Source organism: Cherax quadricarinatus, chromosome 26 (genome assembly GCF_038502225.1).
Source record: "Cherax quadricarinatus isolate ZL_2023a chromosome 26, ASM3850222v1, whole genome shotgun sequence".
NCBI lineage: Eukaryota > Metazoa > Arthropoda > Malacostraca > Decapoda > Parastacidae > Cherax > Cherax quadricarinatus.
In genome coordinates this window covers 6,464,545-6,486,795 of record NC_091317.1, presented here as the reverse complement: position 1 = coordinate 6,486,795, position 22,251 = coordinate 6,464,545, and the positions used below count along the sequence as shown (strand labels likewise).

The 22,251-nt window shown below is 47.1% G+C and overlaps 1 protein-coding gene across 1 annotated transcript in view; it reads right to left on the bottom strand.

The window, feature by feature from the left end:
* The window catches only part of LOC138853241 (GATA zinc finger domain-containing protein 10-like), a gene marked incomplete at its 3' end in the record, with an annotated part of 13,994 nt that extends 6,584 nt beyond the window's left edge, over nt 1-7,410 (bottom strand). Inside the window, exon 1 of the mRNA XM_070088949.1 lies at nt 6,739-7,410. Within this exon, the coding sequence (XP_069945050.1) occupies nt 6,739-7,410 (672 nt within the window). The remainder of the gene's footprint in view (nt 1-6,738) is intronic.
* Nucleotides 7,411-22,251: the final 14,841 nt, after the last annotated feature.

Below are 22,251 nucleotides of genomic sequence, written 5' to 3'. Positions count from 1 at the left end.
AGCACTACCACACTCCAGTACACAATACTACCAGTACCACACACCCCGGTACAGAATACTACCAGTACCACACACTCTTGTACACAATGCTATCAGTACCACACACTCCAGTACACAATACTACCAGTACCACACACTCTTGTACACAATACTACCAGTACCACACACTCCAGTACACAATGCTACCAGTACCACACACTCTTGTACACAATACTACCAGTACCACACACCCCAGTACACGATGCTACCAGTACCACACAATCCGGTACCACTCACAAGTTGTGGTTCGTACATTGGATTGCATGCGGCTGTCAGTAACAGTCTGGTTGCTCAGGTCCTGATCCACATGGAGGCCTGGTCATGGTCAGGGCCGCGGGGGCGTTGACCCCGCGGAAGTCCCTCCACGAGGAGGCTCCGTTCATTACGACAACGTTTCGCTCAGGGTATTACTCAGTTTCACTCAGAGACCTGATAATTCTTCCCCAGACCAAACCTCCTTAATGATGTATCTTGATCTCTGGACACTAGATCAAGAACTATCTAGTATCAAGTATCTTGTATCTTGTACTTAGTATCTAGAATGGTATAAACCGTGGTAATAAATACCGACAAGTTGGTTTAGAAAGACACGTAAGCAAACACTATGACATATTTATTATCCACAGAGACTCCACGGGACATTTGATGAACTGGAACGAGGCACAACTCGTTCTCACCGAACCAGACCTCAGACGCCGACGGTGCCTAGAAGCCTCACTAATCGCCGTCACCGACACTATAGAACGCAACACTGGAAACTACAAAATTTCAAAAACATTGGCATACATGATACTTAAGCACCACCAACTCAACAACACACGAGTCACATGATTTCAACGTCTACCCGTCCTCATCATAGGCAGAGGTTGTTTTGATAAGGACCTGCCTCGCATGGGCCAGTAGGCCTTCTACAGTGTTCCTCCGTTCTTATGTTCTTATATTCTTATGACATTCCTCAGGTCACGTGCGTCACACTTCACTCTCCGCCTATATATATAATGTCTTTCTACCTCTGTATGTTAGAAGTGATCAAGGTCCCAGGACCGAAACGTTTTCTAATAAATATGTCATAGTGTTTGCTTACGTGTCTTTCTAAACCAGTATCTAGAATCTCCTGTCTAGTATCTCGTACTTAGTATCTAGAATCTCCTGTCTAGTATCTCGTACATAGTATCTAGTATCTCCTGTCAAGTATCTCGTACTTAGTATCTAGTATCTCGTACTTAGTATCTAGTATCTCCTGTCTAGTATCTCGTACTTAGTATCTAGTATCTCCTGTCTAGTATCTCGTACTTAGTATCTAGTATCTCCTGTCTAGTATCTCGTACTTAGTATCTAGTATCTCCTGTCTAGTATCTCGTACTTAGTATCTAGTATCTCCTGTCTAGTATCTCGTACTTAGTATTTAGTATCTCCTGTCTAGTATCTCGTACTTAGTATCTAGCATCTTCTATCTAGTATCAAGTATCTCGTACTTAGTATCTAGTATCAAGTAACTAGTATCTCGTACTTAGTATCTAGTATCTCGTACTTAGTATCTAGAATCTCCCATCTAGTATCAAGGTATAAATTATACCATCTTTCTGGCAGGTGGTTCAGCAGTGTAGTTTGTGTAAGTCAGTAAGTTTATTCAGGTATACACAAATACAGTTACATAGATTATCATACATAGCAGCATATGTGTAGAGAATCTGGGATAACCCAAAAAAGTCAGACACAGTGACTTATTTCCATTGGGGTCCTTTTATCTTATTGTTATAATATAAAGGAGATATCTTATTATTACACTATAAGGGATATATACTAGGGATAAGGGAAGATTGTGGGAGTGTCGACGTTCCTTGTCATTTAGTTGTTGGAATTAGTATGGGAAGATAATTTACCACAAAGCCGGTACTTAGGAGAGGCTCCGTTTCGGACCGTCTTGGACCACTGTCAAGTCACATTTGAGGCGAGAAAAGCAGAGAAGAACGGAAGACAATGTGGTATGGGTCAGCTAGTGAATATTATCAACTCAGTTTCTAGATGCACGCGCTCACCGGCCTTAAATAAGTGTTAGTGTATACCAATATTCCAGACTATAGAGTATATATGCCTTGGAAAAACATGATTTTTGGTTTGGCTTTTCTTGTTTTGAAAAATTTTCTTATCCAACCTATCGATTTTCTTCTAATTGTGAAATTAACATTATTGAATTTATGGATGTTAAATCCTCTAACTTGGTCCTCCCAAATTTTTTTCATTTCCCTTCCGTTCTGTTGTTCGATTGCGTTTTTTTTTTATTGTTTTAAGTTAAATTTATCCTCAGCGAGCATCTGTGTGTGTTGTGTAGCAGCTGGAAGTGTGTTGTGTAGCAGCTGGAAGTGTGTTGTGTACCAACTGGAAGTGTGTTGTGTAGCAGCTGGAAGTGTGTTGTGTAGCAACTGGAAGTGTGTTGTGTAGCAGCTGGAAGTGTGTTGTGTAGCAGCTGGAAGTGTGTTGTGTAGCAGCTGGAAGTGTGTTGTGTACCAACTGGAAGTGTGTTGTGTAGCAGCTGGAAGTGTGTTGTGTAGCAGCTGGAAGTGTGTTGTGTAGCAGCTGGAAGTGTGTTGTGTAGCAGCTGGAAGTGTGTTGTGTAGCAGCTGGAAGTGTGTTGTGTAGCAGCTGGAAGTGCGTTGTGTAGCAGCTGGAAGTGTGTTGTGTAGCAGCTGGAAGTGTGTTGTGTAGCAGCTGGAAGTGTGTTGTGTAGCAGCTGGAAGTGCGTTGTGTAGCAGCTGGAAGTGTGTTGTGTAGCAGCTGGAAGTGTGTTGTGTAGCAGCTGGAAGTGTGTTGTGTAGCAGCTGGAAGTGTGTTGTGTAGCAGCAGGAAGTGTGTTGTGTAGCAGCTGGAAGTGTGCTGTGTAGCAGCTGGAAGTGTGTTTTGTAGCAGCTGGAAGTGTGTTGTGTAGCAGCTGGAAGTGTGTTGTGTAGCAGCTGGAAGTGTGTTGTGTAGCAGCTGGAAGTGTGCTGTGTAGCAGCTGGAAGTGTGCTGTGTAGCAGCTGGAAGTGTGCTGTGTAGCAGCTGGAAGTGTGTTGTGTAGCAGCTGGAAGTGTGTTGTGTAGCAGCTGGAAGTGTGTTGTGTAGCAGCTGGAAGTGTGTTGTGTAGCAGCTGGAAGTGTGTTGTGTAGCAGCTGGAAGTGTGTTGTGTAGCAGCTGGAAGTGTACTGTGTAGCAGCTGGAAGTGTGTTGTGTAGCAGCTGGAAGTGTGTTGTGTAGCAGCTGGAAGTGTGTTGTGCAGCAGCTGGAAGTGTGTTGTGTAGCAGCTGGAAATGTGTTGTGTAGCAGCTGGAAGTGTGTTGTGTAGCAGCTGGAAGTGTGTTGTGTAGCAGCTGGAAGTGTGTTGTGTAGCAGCTGGAAGTGTGTTGTGTAGCAGCTGGAAGTGTGTTGTGTAGCAGCTGGAAGTGTGTTGTGTAGCAGCTGGAAGTGTGCTGTGTAGCAGCTGGAAGTGTGCTGTGTAACAGCTGGAAGTGTGTTGTGTAGCACCTGGAAGTGTGCTGTGTAGCAGCTGGAAGTGTGTTGTGTAGCAGCTGGAAGTGTGCTGTGTAGCAGCTGGAAGTGTGTTGTGTAGCAGCTGGAAGTGTGCTGTGTAGCAGCTGGAAGTGTGCTGTGTAGCAGCTGGAAGTGTTTTGTGTAGCAGCTGGAAGTGTGCTGTGTTGCAGCTGGAAGTGTGTTGTGTGGCAGCTGGAAGTGTGTTGTGTAGCAGCTGGAAGTGTGTTGTGTAGCAGCTGGAAGTGTGTTGTGTAGCAGCTGGAAGTGTGTTGTGTAGCAGCTGGAAGTGTGCTGTGTAGCAGCTGGAAGTGTGTTGTGTAGCAGCTGGAAGTGTGTTGTGTAGCAGCTGGAAGTGTGTTGTGTAGCAGCTGGAAGTGTGTTGTGTAGCAGCTGGAAGTGTGTTGTGTAGCAGCTGGAAGTGTGTTGTGTAGCAGCTGGAAGTGTGTTGTGTAGCAGCTGGAAGTGTGTTGTGTAGCAGCTGGAAGTGTGTTGTGTAGCAGCTGGAAGTGTGTTGTGTAGCAGCTGGAAGTGTGCTGTGTAGCAGCTGGAAGTGTGTTGTGTAGCTGCTGGAAGTGTGTTGTGTAGCAGCTGGAAGTGTGCTGTGTAGCAGCTGGAAGTGTGCTGTGTAGCAGCTGGACGTGTGTTGTGTAGCAGCTGGAAGTGTGTTGTGTAGCAGCTGGAAGTGTGTTGTGTAGCAGCTGGAAGTGTGCTGTGTAGCAGCTGGACGTGTGTTGTGTAGCAGCTGGAAGTGTGTTGTGTAGCAGCTGGAAGTGTGCTGTGTAGCAGCTGGAAGTGTGCTGTGTAGCAGCTGGAAGTGTGTTGTGTAGCTGCTGGAAGTGTGTTGTGCAGCAGCTGGAAGTGTGTTGTGTAGCAGCTGGAAGTGTGTTGTGTAGCAGCTGGAAGTGTGTTGTGTAGCAGCTGGAAGTGTGCTGTGTAGCAGCTGGACGTGTGTTGTGTAGCAGCTGGAAGTGTGCTGTGTAGCAGCTGGAAGTGTGTTGTGTAGCTGCTGGAAGTGTGTTGTGCAGCAGCTGGAAGTGTGTTGTGTAGCAGCTGGAAGTGTCTTGTGTAGCAGCTGGAAGTGTGTTGTGTAGCAGCTGGAAGTGTGCTGTGTAGCAGCTGGAAGTGTGCTGTGTAGCAGCTGGAAGTGTGTTGTGTAGCTGCTGGAAGTGTGTTGTGCAGCAGCTGGAAGTGTGTTATGTAGCTTCTGGAAGTGTGTTTGCATCAGCGTGGAGGTTACCCGTGTGTTCTCGGGGGATGTCACTCACACATTGTGGCAACGTTTGTCTGTGACGGATGATACAGCATTTTGATTTGTCTCTACTGTGGGCTGTGAACAGTACTGTGGGCTGTGAACAGTACTGTGGGCTGTGAACAGTACTGTGGGCTGTGAACAGTACTGTGGGCTGTGAACAGTACTGTGGGCTGTGAACAGTACTGTGGGCTGTGAACAGTACTGTGGGCTGTGAACAGTACTGTGGGCTGTGAACAGTACTGTGAGCTGTGAACAGTACTGTGGGCTGTGAACAGTACTGTGGGCTGTGAACAGTACTGTGGGCTGTGAACAGTACTGTGGGCTGTGAACAGTACTGTGGGCTGTGAACAGTACTGTGGGCTGTGAACAGTACTGTGGGCTGTGAACAGTACTGTGGGCTGTGAACAGTACTGTGGGCTGTGAACAGTACTGTGGGCTGTGAACAGTACTGTGGGCTGTGAACAGTACTGTGGGCTGTGAACAGTACCGTGGGCTGTGAACAGTACCGTGGGCTGTGAACAGTACTGTGGGCTGTGAACAGTACCGTGGGCTGTGAACAGTACTGTGGGCTGTGAACAGTACTGTGGGCTGTGAACAGTACTGTGGGCTGTGAACAGTACTGTGGGCTGTGAACAGTACTGTGAGCTGTGAACAGTACTGTGGGCTGTGAACAGTACTGTGGGCTGTGAACAGTACTGTGGGCTGTGAAGAGTACTGTGGGCTGTGAACAGTACTGTGGGCTGTGAAGAGTACTGTGGGCTGTGAACAGTACTGTGGGCTGTGAACAGTACTGTGGGCTGTGAACAGTACTGTGGGCTGTGAACAGTACTGTGGGCTGTGAACAGGACTGTGGGCTGTGAACAGTACTGTGGGCCGTGAATAGTACTGTGGGCTGTGAACAGTACTGTGGGCTGTGAACAGTACTGTGGGCTGTGAATAGTACTGTGGGCTGTGAACAGTACTGTGGGCTGTGAACAGTACTGTGGGCTGTGAACAGTACTGTGGGCTGTGAATAGTACTGTGGGCTGTGAACAGTACTGTGGGCTGTGAACAGTACTGTGGGCTGTGAACAGTACTGTGGGCTGTGAACAGTACTGTGGGCTGTGAACAGTACTGTGGGCTGTGAATAGTACTGTGGGCTGTGAACAGTACTGTGGGCTGTGAACAGTACTGTGGGCTGTGAACAGTACTGTGGGCTGTGAACAGTACTGTGGGCTGTGAACAGTACTGTGGGCTGTGAACAGTACTGTGGGCTGTGAATAGTACTGTGGGCTGTGAACAGTACTGTGGGCTGTGAACAGTACTGTGGGCTGTGAACAGTACTGTGGGCTGTGAACAGTACTGTGGGCTGTGAACAGTACTGTGAGCTGTGAACAGTACCGTGGGCTGTGAACAGTACTGTGGGCTGTGAACAGTACTGTGGGCTGTGAACAGTACTGTGGGCTGTGAACAGTACTGTGGGCTGTGAACAGTACTGTGGGCTGTGAACAGTACTGTGGGCTGTGAACAGTACTGTGGGCTGTGAACAGTACTTTGGGCTGTGAACAGTACTGTGGGCTGTGAACAGTACTGTGGGCTGTGAACAGTACTGTGGGCTGTGAACAGTACTGTGGGCTGTGAATAGTACTGTGGGCTGTGAACAGTACTGTGGATGAAGATGAAGACTGCAACTTTAAATTAGTTTAAAGTAGTAGCAGCAGCAGCTGCTGCTGCTGCTGCTACTACTTCAGTTCCTCCTACAGCAGCAGCTGCTGTTGTAACTATTGCTGGCTGTTGCCGAAAATAATGCTACTGTTGCTGGTGGTTCTGATACCGCTGTAACTAATGCAGGTTATTCTGTTGCTACTGTTTCTGCGCCTCTTGCCCCTGCTGAGGCTGTAATTACTGTTGTTGTTCCTGCTGATACTACTACACCTGCAGCTTCAACTGCTGTTGCTTACGAAACTGCTCCTTTTGCTACTACTGCTGTTGTTGCTCCTACATGTTACATCTGATGTTGCTACAGCTAAACTGTTATTACGACTACCGTTACTGCTGCTGCTACTGCTGCTGCTGCTGCTGCTGCTGCTGCTGCTCAGGCTGCTCAGGCTGCTCAGGCTGCTCAGGCTGCTGCTCAGGCTGCTGCTCAGGCTGCTGCTCAGGCTGCTGCTGCTCAGGCTGCTACTGCTGCTCAGGCTGCTGCTTATAAAACTACTGCTACTGTTGTTACTGCTACTGCTGCTGCTGCTGTTCCAGTTTCTTTGAGTGCTCCTCCTCGGCTTCCTCCTCTCCGCTCTACTTGCCAAACACCGCCGGACTCGAACCTGTGTCCTCGAAGACGCAAATACCAGAGCAAAGGTAATAATATCTGCCAGCTGTGCTCCTGACACAGTCTGACTGCTGTAGTCAGCGTCAGGTGGCATCAGTACAGCGCGAAGACGTAGCAAATTTAACTTCGATTTGAAATCGCGAGAACGGTAACGTGAGGCAGGAACGAAGCCGAAGCCACTGGTCGACCTATGCCCTCCCGACACACTTGAGCGACTCGATAAGCCACAAAACATGAGGGAAAATTGCAGCCACGTCCGAATCGTTGCGGATGGCATGGGCTTGAGCTTGCCAGCCGAACGCATCTGTACACCTGCAGGAGAGAGGGAGGTTCCTAGGCGTTGGGATGTATCTTCGGCAGGTGTGGTGCTGAGGGCAACTCTGCAACAGGAATGTTGGGACCGTCTTGGGGAGTAAGAGGGAGTGGGATGGAGGGATGGATGGGTCCGGGGACCAGGCCGGTGTGTGAACGTTGGCGGGATGGTGTCACGCCAGCCAGCCAGCCAGCCACTCAGCCAGCCAGTCAGCCAGCTAGGCAGTCAGCCAGGTAGGCAGTCAGCCAGCCAGTCGGTCAGCCAGTTAGCCAGTTAGCCAGTCAGCCAGCTAGCCAGTCAATCAGCCAGCCAGTCGGTCAGCCAGTTAGCCAGTCAGTCAGTCAGTCAGCCAGCCAGTAAACCACTCAGCCAGCCAGCCAGTCAGCCCACCAGCCAGTCAGTCAGCCAACCAGTCAGCCAACCAACCAGCCAGCCAGCCAGCCAGCCAGCCAGCCAGCCAGCCAGCCAGCCAGCCAGCCAGCCAGTCAGGCAGTCAACTAGTCAGACAGCCAGCCAGTCAGTCAGCCAGCAGTCAGTCAATCAGTCAACCAGTCAATCAGCCATTATGCCAGCCAGCCAGTATTCCACTCAGCCAGCATTCCAGCCAGACAGTAAACCAGCCAGCCAACCATTATTCAAGTCAGTCAGCCAATCAGCTGGATAGCCAGCCAGCCAACCAGCCAACCAGCCAGCCATTATTCCAGCCAACCAAACGCTTACACACACACACACACACACACACACACACACACACACACACACACACACACACACACACACACACACACACACACACACACACACACACACACACACACACACACACACACACACACACACACACACACACACACACAGTACAGTCACTACAACTTAAACATTTAAAGAAGACTAAACAGATAAGAATTGTGAGGCAGAGCGTTAACGATGCTCGGACAGATATACAGGAGCAGAGTGGAAAGAGAACACAACAGCAGAATCTAACAGGAAAATGCAACAGAAGATGTAACAGGAGAATGCAACAGTAGTTGCATACATCCTGCTTTACAGCAGTCTCAGAAACGTGCCCACAAGAATGAGGTTAGGATATACAGGACAAGCGTTTACTTGGGCAACGTTTCGTTTTGTGCAGGGCTTCGTCAAGTCATGTTTCGCTCTGTGTAGAGCTTTGTCATGTTTCGCTCTGTGTAAAGCTTTACCAAGTCATGTTTCGCTCTGTGTAGAGATTCATCGTCATATTTCGCTCTGTATAGAGCTTTGTCACGTCATGTTACGCACTGTGTAGAGATGTATCACGTCATGTTTCGCTTGCTTCAGAGCTTCTGCAAGTCATGTTTCGCTCTGTGCAGTGCTTTCTGAAGTCATGAATCAAAAACTCTCTACACTAGCTGAAGGAGGGGTGTTAATGTTGCAGTTTAAAAACTGCAGTGTAAAGCACCCTTCTGGCAAGACAGTGATGGAGTGAATGATGGTGAAAGTTTTTCTTTTTCGGGCCACCTTGCCTTGGTGGGAATCGGCCAGTGTGATAATAATAATAAAAAACTAGCTAACGTTGTTTGAATACAAGCTTATCTTCATACCGCCGTCATGACCATTCCTGTGGGCAGTGTCCCTCCTGGTAGCAGGTTGCTAAACAACGACCATACAAGGAGGTGAGGCCCTCATGTTGTATGTGAGACGGAAGTCCGTTGTACGTTTTCCCAACTGGCAGTCTGTCACTAGATAACAACCATGTAGGGAGATACTACCCTCCTCTCATGTGTGCGAGAGGGCAGTTAGCTGAACGTTTCGCACTTTGACAGCAGAGTGTTAGGCAGCAACCTAACAGTCTATGTGTGTGTGAAAATATATATGTGCATATAAGTGTGTGTGAAATGGAAGGCTGTTAAAAGTTTTGCACTCTGGAATACAGAGAATACAGAGGCACGAGGCGATTTGACAGCTAACTGGTTCCTTACTTACAAGTGCTAAGTAGGGAACAGCCTGCACCATAGACAGTACTAGGGAAACCACAAACAGTACTGGGGAGACTACAAACAGTAGTGGGGAGACCACAAACAGTACTAGGGAGACCATAAATAGTACCGGAGATACCGGGAATATGTCGATCAAGAGCCATAACACACACGATGACACAATTTCCGTGGTATCAGCAAAACTCACAGTAAACCACCCTGCATGGTCGCTGTTTACCAACCTGTTACCAGGAGAGATATTTCCAACAGGTGCGGGCATGAAGGCAGTACGAAGATGAGTTTCTATTGAAAAAAAGCTTGTGTAGAGATCTATCAAGTTATGACTTCATCCTAAATAGTAAATCCTCCTTTTTGCTAACTTTAAGAATTTCTAAACAAATGCAAATGACAAAGTTAGTGGCATACAGAAGCAAATGCTACGTTTACAGTACTGACAGAGACATACAGTGGATACTTTGAATGGTGAGCTATGGAGAAAATGCAAACACAGACGTGACAAACACCGGGTAACAGATAGGAGTAGGATTCTATGTGGAACACATTATGCTACACACATCTACTGAAATCAAGTTATGCAGTAGAACCTCTAGATATTCAAGTGAACAACAAGAATCTAGTAATTAGCCGTGTATCAAGACCACCGTCAGCAACGACTGAGGAATTCACGGATCAGATAGGAAGTATTGCTACCCTGAAAATCATGGAAATCCCACACCAAATATTATCCTTCATGAATATTTTAACCTGCCTCCCCAATACGAAATGGAAGATAAATCAAAAGGTTGCACCAGGTAGTTCCTGGAAGTTGGCTGACTCAACTGGTACACACCAGAGAGTTAATGGGGCTCTACGAAAAGTTTGCTTTGAAGCAGAAGATAACAGGTCCCACTAGAAACGAAAATATATTGGATTTGATCTTCACGATCAACGAGGAACTATTCAGACATAACAATTAGAATTAGAATTACAGCATCATAGAAGTACAAACAAATATTAACTGAGGGGCGAGAAACTCCGGTAATGTTGTAAGAGAAGGAATGTTCAGCATGTTGACCTTCAGTAGTTTAAACAAAGAACTAACAGACAACCTGGAAAACCTCAACACAGAAATATTAAATATGTAATACTGAAAAAAATAGAAGAAGCTCAAATACAGAGATAGCAGAAGAATACACAGTAGAAAATGGTTACGGAACTACTTAAAAACTGAATAACAACGAATGAAAGATCTTAACCAAGAGATTACCGATATTAACAAAAAAGTTAAGCTTTTGTTCCGCTTAGAAACATAAGGAAACAAAAACCAATCTATCATATTGTAAAAAAAACTCCAATATTTCTACACATACAATATCCAAATTAAGAAGTACTTGTGTCAGTGGACTAGTAATCACAGGAGGTTCATACACTGATGACGAAAGAGAAATGAGCAAAATTCTGAAAGAAGTGTCTACACACCGAGTCGTCGGGTTCCTTATCAGGGGCAAAATCAAGTGTATCCAGGTCATAAGAGACCACCAGGTAAGTCTTGAACTAAACCAGAAGAAACCAGAGAGAAGACAATTATGTTAGAGCAGTTATATACACAAAGTGTGCAGAAACCTGCTCTAATACCGAGAATAAAACAAATGAAGCAGTAGATAACTTAATAAGCATCAATCACAGGAAACAGAACATCCAGCCGTGTTGGCACTGTGCCTGGAGTGTTTGTAAGTTTGGAGAGAGTGGTCACAACCATGACCTGTGTTACTACAACCATCCAAAGATAATTATGGTTAACATTCCTAAATACTGGCACATACCTTTCCAAGACTTGCAGATTTTTTCCTTCCAAAAATGTATTACAGTTCAGTGACTGAAACGATGGTACTGTCCATCATTCCACATGACGGGAACGAGGCGGGTTAAGCCGTCACAATGATGGTGACTCTCACAGCTACACACACTGCTGATTTTTCTAGTGTCAGGAACTGAAAAAGAATAGGAATGTATCACCTCCTCGGCGCCATGTTGGACTCGGAGTAAAGATAAAAAAAAAAAAGCTGGTCAGTTTCTTGCTACAAGTGCTGGATCAGTCGAGTTGTGATGGCTGTGACCAGCAGCCGCTAGCACAAACAGTCTGGTTGACCAGCCGATCAACAGGGAAGCCTGGACTCAGGTCGGGCTGCAAGGGTTAATTAAAGAGCCTTTGAAAGTGGTCACAGATACATTAAAAGAGAGAAAGAAAGAGAGAGAGAGAGAGAGGGGGGGGAGTGAGTGGTTGAGTGACTGTCAGATATGTCATGTATGACGGTGCCTCTATTATCACTTACCACAATCACCGCTTTCCTCCCTCCCTCCTTTCCCTTCATCCTTCTCTCTGTCTCTCTCTCTCTCTCTCTTTCCCCTTCTCTTTTTCTCCATCTTACTCTCCCTTCCCCTCATACTCTCGTGTGGGTTATTCGTGCATTGTTCCAGTCACGGTATTGTGCCTTTATCTTCTTTCCTCTCTCTCTTCTATTCTTTCTCTTTCCCTCAGTAACAGCACTTGACTCACAAGGTGGCTGGTTCGATTCCCTGGTACATAGAACCATATAGGCAAGCTTCGTGGCTACCTTGTTGCCCTCAGCCCACCACCACTACCACTACCTTCAGTGTTGTGAGTCAGGCAACTCCCGCACCTGCTGCCAGTGTTAAGTGTTACCCATGTACTATGTATTATCATGTACTACAATGTACCACCATATACTACAATGTACTACCATGTACTACAACGTACTACCATGTACTACTATGTACTACAATATACTACAATATACTATTGTGTACTGCAATGTACTACCATGTACTACAATGTACTACCATGTACTACAATGTACTATCATATATTACCATGCTCTACAATGTACCAAAATATACTGCCAAGTACTACAACGTACTACCATGTACTACAATGTACTACCATGTATTGCTATGTACTATCACATACTACAATGTACTACTATGTACTACCGTGCACTATCATGTACTACAACGTACTACTGTGTACTACAGCGTAATACCATGTGCTACACTGTACTTCCATGTACTACTATTTAGTATCATATGCTACTATGTACTACCAGGTACTACCATGTACTACCATGTACTGCCATGTACTACAATGTAATACTATGTACTAAAATGTATTACAATGTACTACAACGTACTACATGTATTGCAATGTACTGCAATTTACTACCCTGTACTACAATGTACTACCATGTACTATAATGTATTATGTACTGTCATGCACAACAATGTACTGCCATGTACTACAATGTACTACCATGTGCTACCATGTACTATAATGTACTATCATGTACTACCATGTACTACCATGTACTAAAATGTACTACCATGTACTAAAATGTACAACAATGTACTACCATGTACTAAAATGTACTACAATATACTACCATGTATTACAATGTGATACAATACTACCATGTACTACAATTTACTACCATATATTACCATGTACTACAATCTATTAGTGTTTTACCATGTACTATAATGTACTACCATGTACTACCAATGTACAACTTCCTTATAGAATAAGGCAGCAGCACATTGCTAGTTTATCCAATTATGCTAATTGAAAATATCCTCTCCCCACTTTTACTCTCTCTCTCTCTCTCTCTCTCTCTCTCTCTCTCTCTCTCTCTCTCTCTCTCTCTCTCTCTCTCCATTGGTGAATGGATGAGAGACTTTTAGTTAGGGAAGAGATTGTAAACAGTTATAACAAAGAAACTGTCACTGTGGGTGTGATGTGACAAGTGGGGTGCCCCAAGGATCTGTACTTCCCCAGGGTCTTTAATTTATATAAATGACATGCCAGAAGGAGAGTAGGTCTACTGCAGTAGGTCTACTGCAGTAGGTCTACTAGAACAGTAGACCTAGTGCACATCAATCCTCACCTTGTTAAATAATGAAGTTTTTATGATGTTATCGGATGATGTCGAAATTCTAAGATGAAGTAAAAAAAAAGGACTAACGGTCTATGATGGCTAGCATGAAGCCAGTTATTGATGGCTTGCATGAAGCCAGTTATTGATGGCTTGCATGAAGCCAGTTATTGATGGCTTGCATGAAGCCAGTTATTGATGGCTTGCATGAAGCCAGTTATTGATGGCTTGCATGAAGCCAGTTATTGATGGCTTGCATGAAGCCAGTTATTGATGGCTTGCATGAAGCCAGTTATTGATGGCTTGCATGAAGCCAGTTATTGATGGCTGCATGCATGAAGCCAGTTATTGATGGCTTGCATGAAGCCAGTTATTGATGGCTTGCATGAAGCCAGTTATTGATGGCTTGCATGAAGCCAGTTATTGATGGCTTGCATGAAGCCAGTTATTGATGGCTTGCATGAAGCCAGTTATTGATGGCTTGCATGAAGCCAGTTATTGATGGCTTGCATGAAGCCAGTTATTGATGGCTTGCATGAAGCCAGTTATTGATGGCTTGCATGAAGCCAGTTATTGATGGCTTGCATGAAGCCAGTTATTGATGGCTTGCATGAAGCCAGTTATTGATGGCTTGCATGAAGCCAGTTATTGATGGCTTGCATGAAGCCAGTTATTGATGGCTTGCATGAAGCCAGTTATTGATGGCTTGCATGAAGCCAGTTATTGATGGCTTGCATGAAGCCAGTTATTGATGGCTTGCATGAAGCCAGTTATTGATGGCTTGCATGAAGCCAGTTATTGATGGCTTGCATGAAGCCAGTTATTGATGGCTTGCATGAAGCCAGTTATTGATGGCTTGCATGAAGCCAGTTATTGATGGCTTGCATGAAGCCAGTTATTGATGGCTTACATGAAGCCAGTTATTGATGGCTTGCATGAAGCCAGTTATTGATGGCTTGCATGGAGCCAGTTATTGATGGCTTGCATGAAGCCAGTTATTGATGGCTTGCATGGAGCCAGTTATTGATGGCTTGCATGAAGCCAGTTATTGATGGCTTGCATGGAGCCAGTTATTGATGGCTTGCATGGAGCCAGTTATTGATGGCTTGCATGAAGCCAGTTATTGATGGCTTGCATGAAGCCAGTTATTGATGGCTTGCATGAAGCCAGTTATTGATGGCTTGCATGAAGCCAGTTATTGATGAATGAGGGAATTTAATATGGATTAATGACATGTAATGGAAAGGGGAGAAAGTGAAATTAAGTGGTGTGTTGTGGGGAAGGTGTGGTAGGTGGGCGGTGACAGTGGTGGCTGGTGAGTGGTGACAGTGGTGGCTGGTGGGTGGTGACAGTGGTGGCTGGTGAGTGGTGACAGTGGTGGCTGGTGAGTGGTGACAGTGGTGGCTGGTGGGTGGTGACAGTGGTGGCTGGTGAGTGGTGACAGTGGTGGCTGGTGGGTGGTGACAGTGGTGGCTGGTGAGTGGTGACAGTGGTGGCTGGTGAGTGGTGACAGTGGTGGCTGGTGGGTGGTGACAGTGGTGGCTGGTGAGTGGTGACAGTGGTGGCTGGTGGGTGGTGACAGTGGTGGCTGGTGAGTGGTGACAGTGGTGGCTGGTGAGTGGTGACAGTGGTGGCTGGTGAGTGGTGACAGTGGTGGCTGGTGGGTGGTGACAGTGGTGGCTGGTGAGTGGTGACAGTGGTGGCTGGTGAGTGGTGACAGTGGTGGCTGGTGAGTGGTGACAGTGGTGGCTGGTGGGTGGTGACAGTGGTGGCTGGTGAGTGGTGACAGTGGTGGCTGGTGGGTGGTGACAGTGGTGGCTGGTGAGTGGTGACAGTGGTGGCTGATAAGTGGTGACAGTGGTGGCTTTTGAGTGGTGACAGTGGTGGCTGGTGGGTGGTGACAGTGGTGGCTGGTGAGTGGTGACAGTGGTGGCTGGTAAGTGGTGACAGTGGTGGCTGGTGATTGGTGACAGTGGTGGCCAGTGAGTGGTGACAGTGGTGGCTGGTAAGTGGTGACAGTGGTGGCTGGTACGTGGTGACAGTGGTGGCTGGTAAGTGGTGACAGTGGTGGCTGGTGAGTGGTGACAGTGGTGGCTGGTAAGTGGTGATAGTGGTGGCTGGTGAGTGGTGACAGTGGTGGCTGGTGAATGGTGACAGTGGTGGCTGGTAAGTGGTGATAGTGGTGGCTGGTGAGTGGTGACAGTGGTGGCTGGTAAGTGGTGACAGTGGTGGCTGGTGAGTGGTGACAGTGGTGGCTGGTAAGTGGTGACAGCGGTGGTTGGTGAGTGGTGACAGTGGTGGCTGATGAATGGTGACAGTGGTGGCTGGTGAGTGGTGACAGTGGTGGCTGGTGAGTGGTGACAGTGGTGGCTGGTGAGTGGTGACAGTGGTGGCTGGTGACAGTGGTGGCTGGTAAGTGGTGATAGTGGTGGCTGGTGAGTGGTGACAGTGGTGGCTAGTAAGTGGTGACAGTGGTGGCTGGTAAGTGGTGACAGTGGTGGATGGTAAGTGGTGACAGTGGTGGCTGGTGATTGGTGACAGTTGTGGCTGGTGATTGGTGACAGTGGTGGCTGGAGAGTGGTGGCTGGTAAGTGGTGATAGTGGTGGCTGGTGAGTGGTGACAGTGGTGGCTGGTAAGTGGTGACAGTGGTGGCTGGTAAGTGGTGACAGTGGTGGCTGGTAAGTAACAGTGGTGGCTGGTACGTGGTGACAGTGGTGGCTGGTTAGTGGTGACAGTGGTGGCTGATGAGTGGTGACAGTGGTGGCTGGTAAGTGGTGATAGTGCTGGCTGGTGAGTGGTGACAATGGTGGCTGGTAAGTGGTGATAGTGGTGGCTGGTGAGTGATGACAATGGTGGCTCGTAAGTGGTGACAGTGGTGGCTGGTGAGTGGTGACAGTGGTGGCTGGTAAGTGGTGACAGTGGTGGCTGGTGAGTGGTGACAGTGGTGGCTGGTGAGTGGTGACAGTGGTGGATGGTGAGTAGTGGCAGTGGCAACAGTGGTGGCAATGGAAGCAGTGGTGGCGTTAGTGACAGTGGTGGCATTGGTGGCAGTTTTGGCTGGTGAAGGGTGGCTGGTGAGTGGTGGATGGTGAGTGGTGGCAGTGGTGACAGTGGTGACAGTGGTGGCAGTGGTGGCAGTGGTGACATTGGTGACAGTGGTGGCAGTGGTGACAGTGGTGACAGTGGTGGCAGTGGTGGCAGTGGTGACAGTGGTGACAGTGGTGGCAGTGGTGACAGTGGTGACAGTGGTGACAGTGGTGGCAGTGGTGACAGTGGTGACAGTGGTGACAGTGGTGACAGTGGTGGCAGTGGTGGCAGTGGTGACAGTGGTGACAGTGGTGGCAGTGGTAACAGTGGTGACAGTGGTGACAGTGGTGACAGTGGTGGCAGTGGTGACAGTGGTGACAGTGGTGACAGTGGTGACAGTGGTGGCAGTGGTAACAGTGGTGACAGTGGTGACAGTGGTGGCAGTGGTGGCAAGTGTGTTGTGGGGGTTGGGTCAGAGATCTTATATTTCACAACTAAACTTCACACTCGGCCTTAATCTGCATAATATTTGCATATTTCCACAGTCGTCCCGACCTTGTCCACCAGATCAACTCAGCCTGACCTCAGTGATGTATCCTCAGCCTGACCTCAGTGATGTATCTTCAACCTGACCTCAGTGATGTATCCTCAGCCTGACCTCAGTGATGTATCCTCAGCCTGACCTCAGTGATGTATCCTCAGCCTGACCTCATTGATGTATCTTCAGCCTGGCCTCAGTGATGTATCCTCAGCCTGACCTCAGTGATGCATCCACAGCTTGACCTCAGTGATGTATCCTCAGCCTGACCTCAGTGATGTATCCTCAGCCTGACCTCAGTGATGTATCCTCAGCCTGACCTCAGTGATGTATCTACAGCCTGATCTCAGTGATGTATCCTCAGCCTGACCTCAGTGATGTATCCTCAGCCTGACCTCAGTGATGTATCCACAGCTTGACCTCAGTGATATATCTTCAGCCTGACCTCAGTGATGTATTCTCAGCCTGACCTCAGTGATGTATCTTCAGCCTGACCTCAGTGATGTATTCTCAGCCTGACCTCAGTGATGTATCTTCAGCCTGACCTCAGTGATGTATCTTCAGCCTGGCCTCAGTGATGTATCCTCAGCCTGACCTCAGTGATGCATCCACAGCTTGACCTCAGTGATGTATCCTCAGCCTGACCTCAGTGATGTATCCTCAGCCTGACCTCAGTGATGTATCCTCAGCCTGACCTCATTGATGTATCTTCAGCCTGGCCTCAGTGATGTATCCTCAGCCTGACCTCAGTGATGCATCCACAGCTTGACCTCAGTGATGTATCCTCAGCCTGACCTCAGTGATGTATCCTCAGCCTGACCTCAGTGATGTATCCTCAGCCTGACCTCAGTGATGTATCTACAGCCTGATCTCAGTGATGTATCCTCAGCCTGACCTCAGTGATGTATCCTCAGCCTGACCTCAGTGATGTATCCACAGCTTGACCTCAGTGATGTATCTTCAGCCTGACCTCAGTGATGTATTCTCAGCCTGACCTCAGTGATGTATCTTCAGCCTGACCTCAGTGATGTATTCTCAGCCTGACCTCAGTGATGTATCTTCAGCCTGACCTCAGTGATGTATCTTCAGCCTGGCCTCAGTGATGTATCCTCAGCCTGACCTCAGTGATGCATCCACAGCTTGACCTCAGTGATGTATCCTCAGCCTGACCTCAGTGATGTATCCTCAGCCTGACCTCAGTGATGTATCCTCAGCCTGACCTCAGTGATGTATCCACAGCCTGACCTCAGTGATGTATCCTCAGCCTGACCTCAGTGATGTATCCTCAGCCTGACCTCAGTGATGTATCCACAGCTTGACCTCAGTGATGTATCTTCAGCCTGACCTCAGTGATGTATCCTCAGCCTGACCTAAGTAAGACATCCGTGGTTCATGACTTGCGTTCGTCTTCCCACAAACGTTCTTATGAATCCTCTAAATCTGGATTTATTTACGCTTTCATCCGGTTTAACTGACGTGTTTGCATCGGTAATCATACGTCAGTGTCTTACGCGCTTCCTTAGAATCCAGTAAATCCAGATTTATTTGAGCATTTCCAGTGGCACTAAAGATAACTTATGACTCTGAGCTTGAATCTTTGATTATTACTGACTCTGTGTCGTCAGTGAAGGCTCTTGACTCACATGATGACTCTAACATCATGTTCACTGCAGAAGCCAGAAACAGATACTCGAAAACCAGAGAAAATGGAATTAATGCAAAATTCCGATGGATTCCATAACATTGAATTCCTCTTTCTTTGATAAAGTTAACAAGTTAACCAAAGCAAGTTCTCTGAAGGTTAGAAACCTGAGTATATCTATCACTCACTATGATAACATGAACGTAGATAAGCATGTCTAAGGAGCAACTTGCAAATAAACTAATTAATATAGTAGCCAGGCTCAGGCTGACCCACGAAATCGTAGGCTCAGGCTTGTTTACAAGCGCTTACGGCAGTTTGACACACTCACAGACGATGACTCAAGAAATCGTAATGACACGATTGTAAATAAACCATACCCCCGGCCGGGATTGAACCCGCGGACATAGAGACTCTATGACCGCGGGTTCAATCCCGGCCGGGGGTATGGCTCACAGATGATGATCAGACTAAATTCAATGCATGTGGTCAGTCTTATAGTCACTTTCCAGAACACTGTACTTCATTTTCCACAGTTTGAGGAATAAAAGGAAACAGAGTATAATAACCTCCCTGAAAATAAGATACCAGACATATTAAGCAAATAACCTAAATTTGCTCGCAATATTTAAAACAATTGTATATATAAACCCAGATGTACTCCTGTTAACTCTTTTTGGGCCTAGTTCCTAGTGCAAGAACATGTGGTTTTTTGGAGCATATGTTGTTGTGCTACCCTCCACAGGATGGATATGTTGTTGTGCTACCCTCCACAGGATGGGTATGTTGTTGCGCTACCCTCCACAGGATGAATATGTTGTTGTGCTACCCTCCACAGGATGGATAATTTGTTGCGCTACCCTCCACAGGATGGATAATTTGTTGTGCTACCCTCCACAGGATGAATATGTTGTTGCGCTACCCTCCACAGGATGGATAATTTGTTGTGCTACCCTCCACAGGATGGATAATTTGTTGTGCTAAACTCCACAGGATGGATAATTTGTTGTGCTACCCTCCACAGGATGGATAATTTGTTGCGCTACCCTCCACAGGATGGATAATTTGTTGTGCTACCCTCCACAGGATGAATATGTTGTTGCGCTACCCTCCACAGGATGGATAATTTGTTGTGCTACCCTCCACAGGATGGATAATTTGTTGCGCTACCCTCCACAGGATGGATAATTTGTTGTGCTACCCTCCACAGGATGGATAATTTGTTGTGCTACCCTCCACAGGATGGATAATTTGTTGTGCTACCCTCCACAGGATGGATAATTTGTTGTGCTACCCTCCACAGGATGGATAATTTGTTGTGCTACCCTCCACAGGATGGATAATTTGTTGTGCTACCCTCCACAGGATGGATAATTTGTTGTGCTACCCTCCACAGGATGGATAATTTGTTGTGCTACCCTCCACAGGATGGATAATTTGTTGTGCTACCCTCCACAGGATGGATAATTTGTTGTGCTACCCTCCACAGGATGGATAATTTGTTGTGCTACCCTCCACAGGATGAATATGTTGTTGCGCTACCCTCCACAGGATGGATAATTTGTTGTGCTACCCTCCACAGGATGGATAATTTGTTGTGCTACCCTCCACAGGATGGATAATTTGTTGTGCTACCCTCCACAGGATGGATAATTTGTTGTGCTACCCTCCACAGGATGGGTATTTGTTGTGCTACCCTCCACAGGATGGATAATTTGTTGTGCTACCCTCCACAGGATGAATATGTTGTTGCGCTACCCTCCACAGGATGGATAATTTGTTGTGCTACCCTCCACAGGATGGATAATTTGTTGTGCTACCCTCCACAGGATGGATAATTTGTTGTGCTACCCTCCACAGGATGGATAATTTGTTGTGCTACCCTCCACAGGATGGATAATTTGTTGTGCTACCCTCCACAGGATGGATAATTTGTTGTGCTACCCTCCACAGGATGGATAATTTGTTGTGCTACCCTCCACAGGATGGATAATTTGTTGTGCTACCCTCCACAGGATGGATAATTTGTTGTGCTACCCTCCACAGGATGATATTTGTTGTGCTACCCTCCACAGGATGAATATGTTGTTGCGCTACCCTCCACAGGATGGATAATTTGTTGTGCTACCCTCCACAGGATGGATAATTTGTTGTGCTACCCTCCACAGGATGGATAATTTGTTGTGCTACCCTCCACAGGATGGGTATGTTGTTGTGCTACCCTCCACAGGATGGATAATTTGTTGTGCTACCCTCCACAGGATGGGTATGTTGTTGTGCTACCCTCCACAGGATGGATAATTTGTTGTGCTACCCTCCACAGGATGGGTATTTGTTGTGCTACCCTCCACAGGATGGGTATGTTGTTGTGCTACCCTCCACAGGATGGGTATGTTGTTGTGCTACCCTCCACAGGATGGGTATGTTGTTGTGCTACCCTCCACAGGATGAATATGTTGTTGTGCTACCCTCCACAGGATGGATATGTTGTTGTGCTACCCTCCACAGGATGGGTATGTTGTTGCACTACCCTCCACAGGATGGGTATGTTGTTGCGCTACCCTCCACAGGATGAATATGTTGTTGCACTACCCTCCACAGGATGGGTATGTTGTTGCGCTACCCTCCACAGGATGAATATGTTGTTGTGCTACCCTCCACAGGATGGGTATGTTGTTGTGCTACCCTCCACAGGATGGGTATGTTGTTGTGCTACCCTCCACAGGATGGGTATGTTGTTGTGCTACCCTCCACAGGATGGGTATGTTGTTGTGCTACCCTCCACAGGATGAATATGTTGTTGTGCTACCCTCCACAGGATGAATATGTTGTTGTGCTACCCTCCACAGGATGGGTATGTTGTTGTGCTACCCTCCACAGGATGGATATGTTGTTGTGCTACCCTCCACAGGATGGGTATGTTGTTGTGCTACCCTCCACAGGATGAATATGTTGTTGTGCTACCCTCCACAGGATGGGTATGTTGTTGTGCTACCCTCCACAGGATGGGTATGTTGTTGTGCTACCCTCCACAGGATGAATATGTTGTTGTGCTACCCTCCACAGGATGGGTATGTTGTTGTGCTACCCTCCACAGGATGGGTATGTTGTTGTGCTACCCTCCACAGGATGGGTATGTTGTTGTGCTACCCTCCACAGGATGAATATGTGGTACACAGTAAACTGTTGTGCTACCCTCCACAGGATGAATATGTGGTACACAGTAAACTGTTGTGCTACCCTCCACAGGATGGATATGTGGTACACAGTAAACTCTCTTGTGCTACCCTCCACAGGATGGATATGTTGTTGCACTACCCTCCACAGGATGGGTATGTTGTTGCACTACCCTCCACAGGATGGGTATGTTGTTGCGCTACCCTCCACAGGATGGGTATGTTGTTGCGCTACCCTCCACAGGATGGGTATGTTGTTGGGCTACAATATCTAATCTTTGCCATTTAGTTTTTTTAGACTAAATTCAGCAAATATGTATTTATTTAAGCTCATGTTGGATTTAATTGGAACGTGCGTATGGGTGATCGTCTGTGGTGGTGAGGGAAGAGTGAAAGGTGGAAGGAGAGTGTAAGGAGGTAAAGGGAGAGTATAAGAAACGTGGAGAGAGTATAAAGGGAGTGTAAGGGATGAGGGGAGAGTGTTATGGGTGAGGAGACGGTTTAAGGGAAGAGAGTAAGGGGTGAAGGGAAACTGTAGGAGTGAAT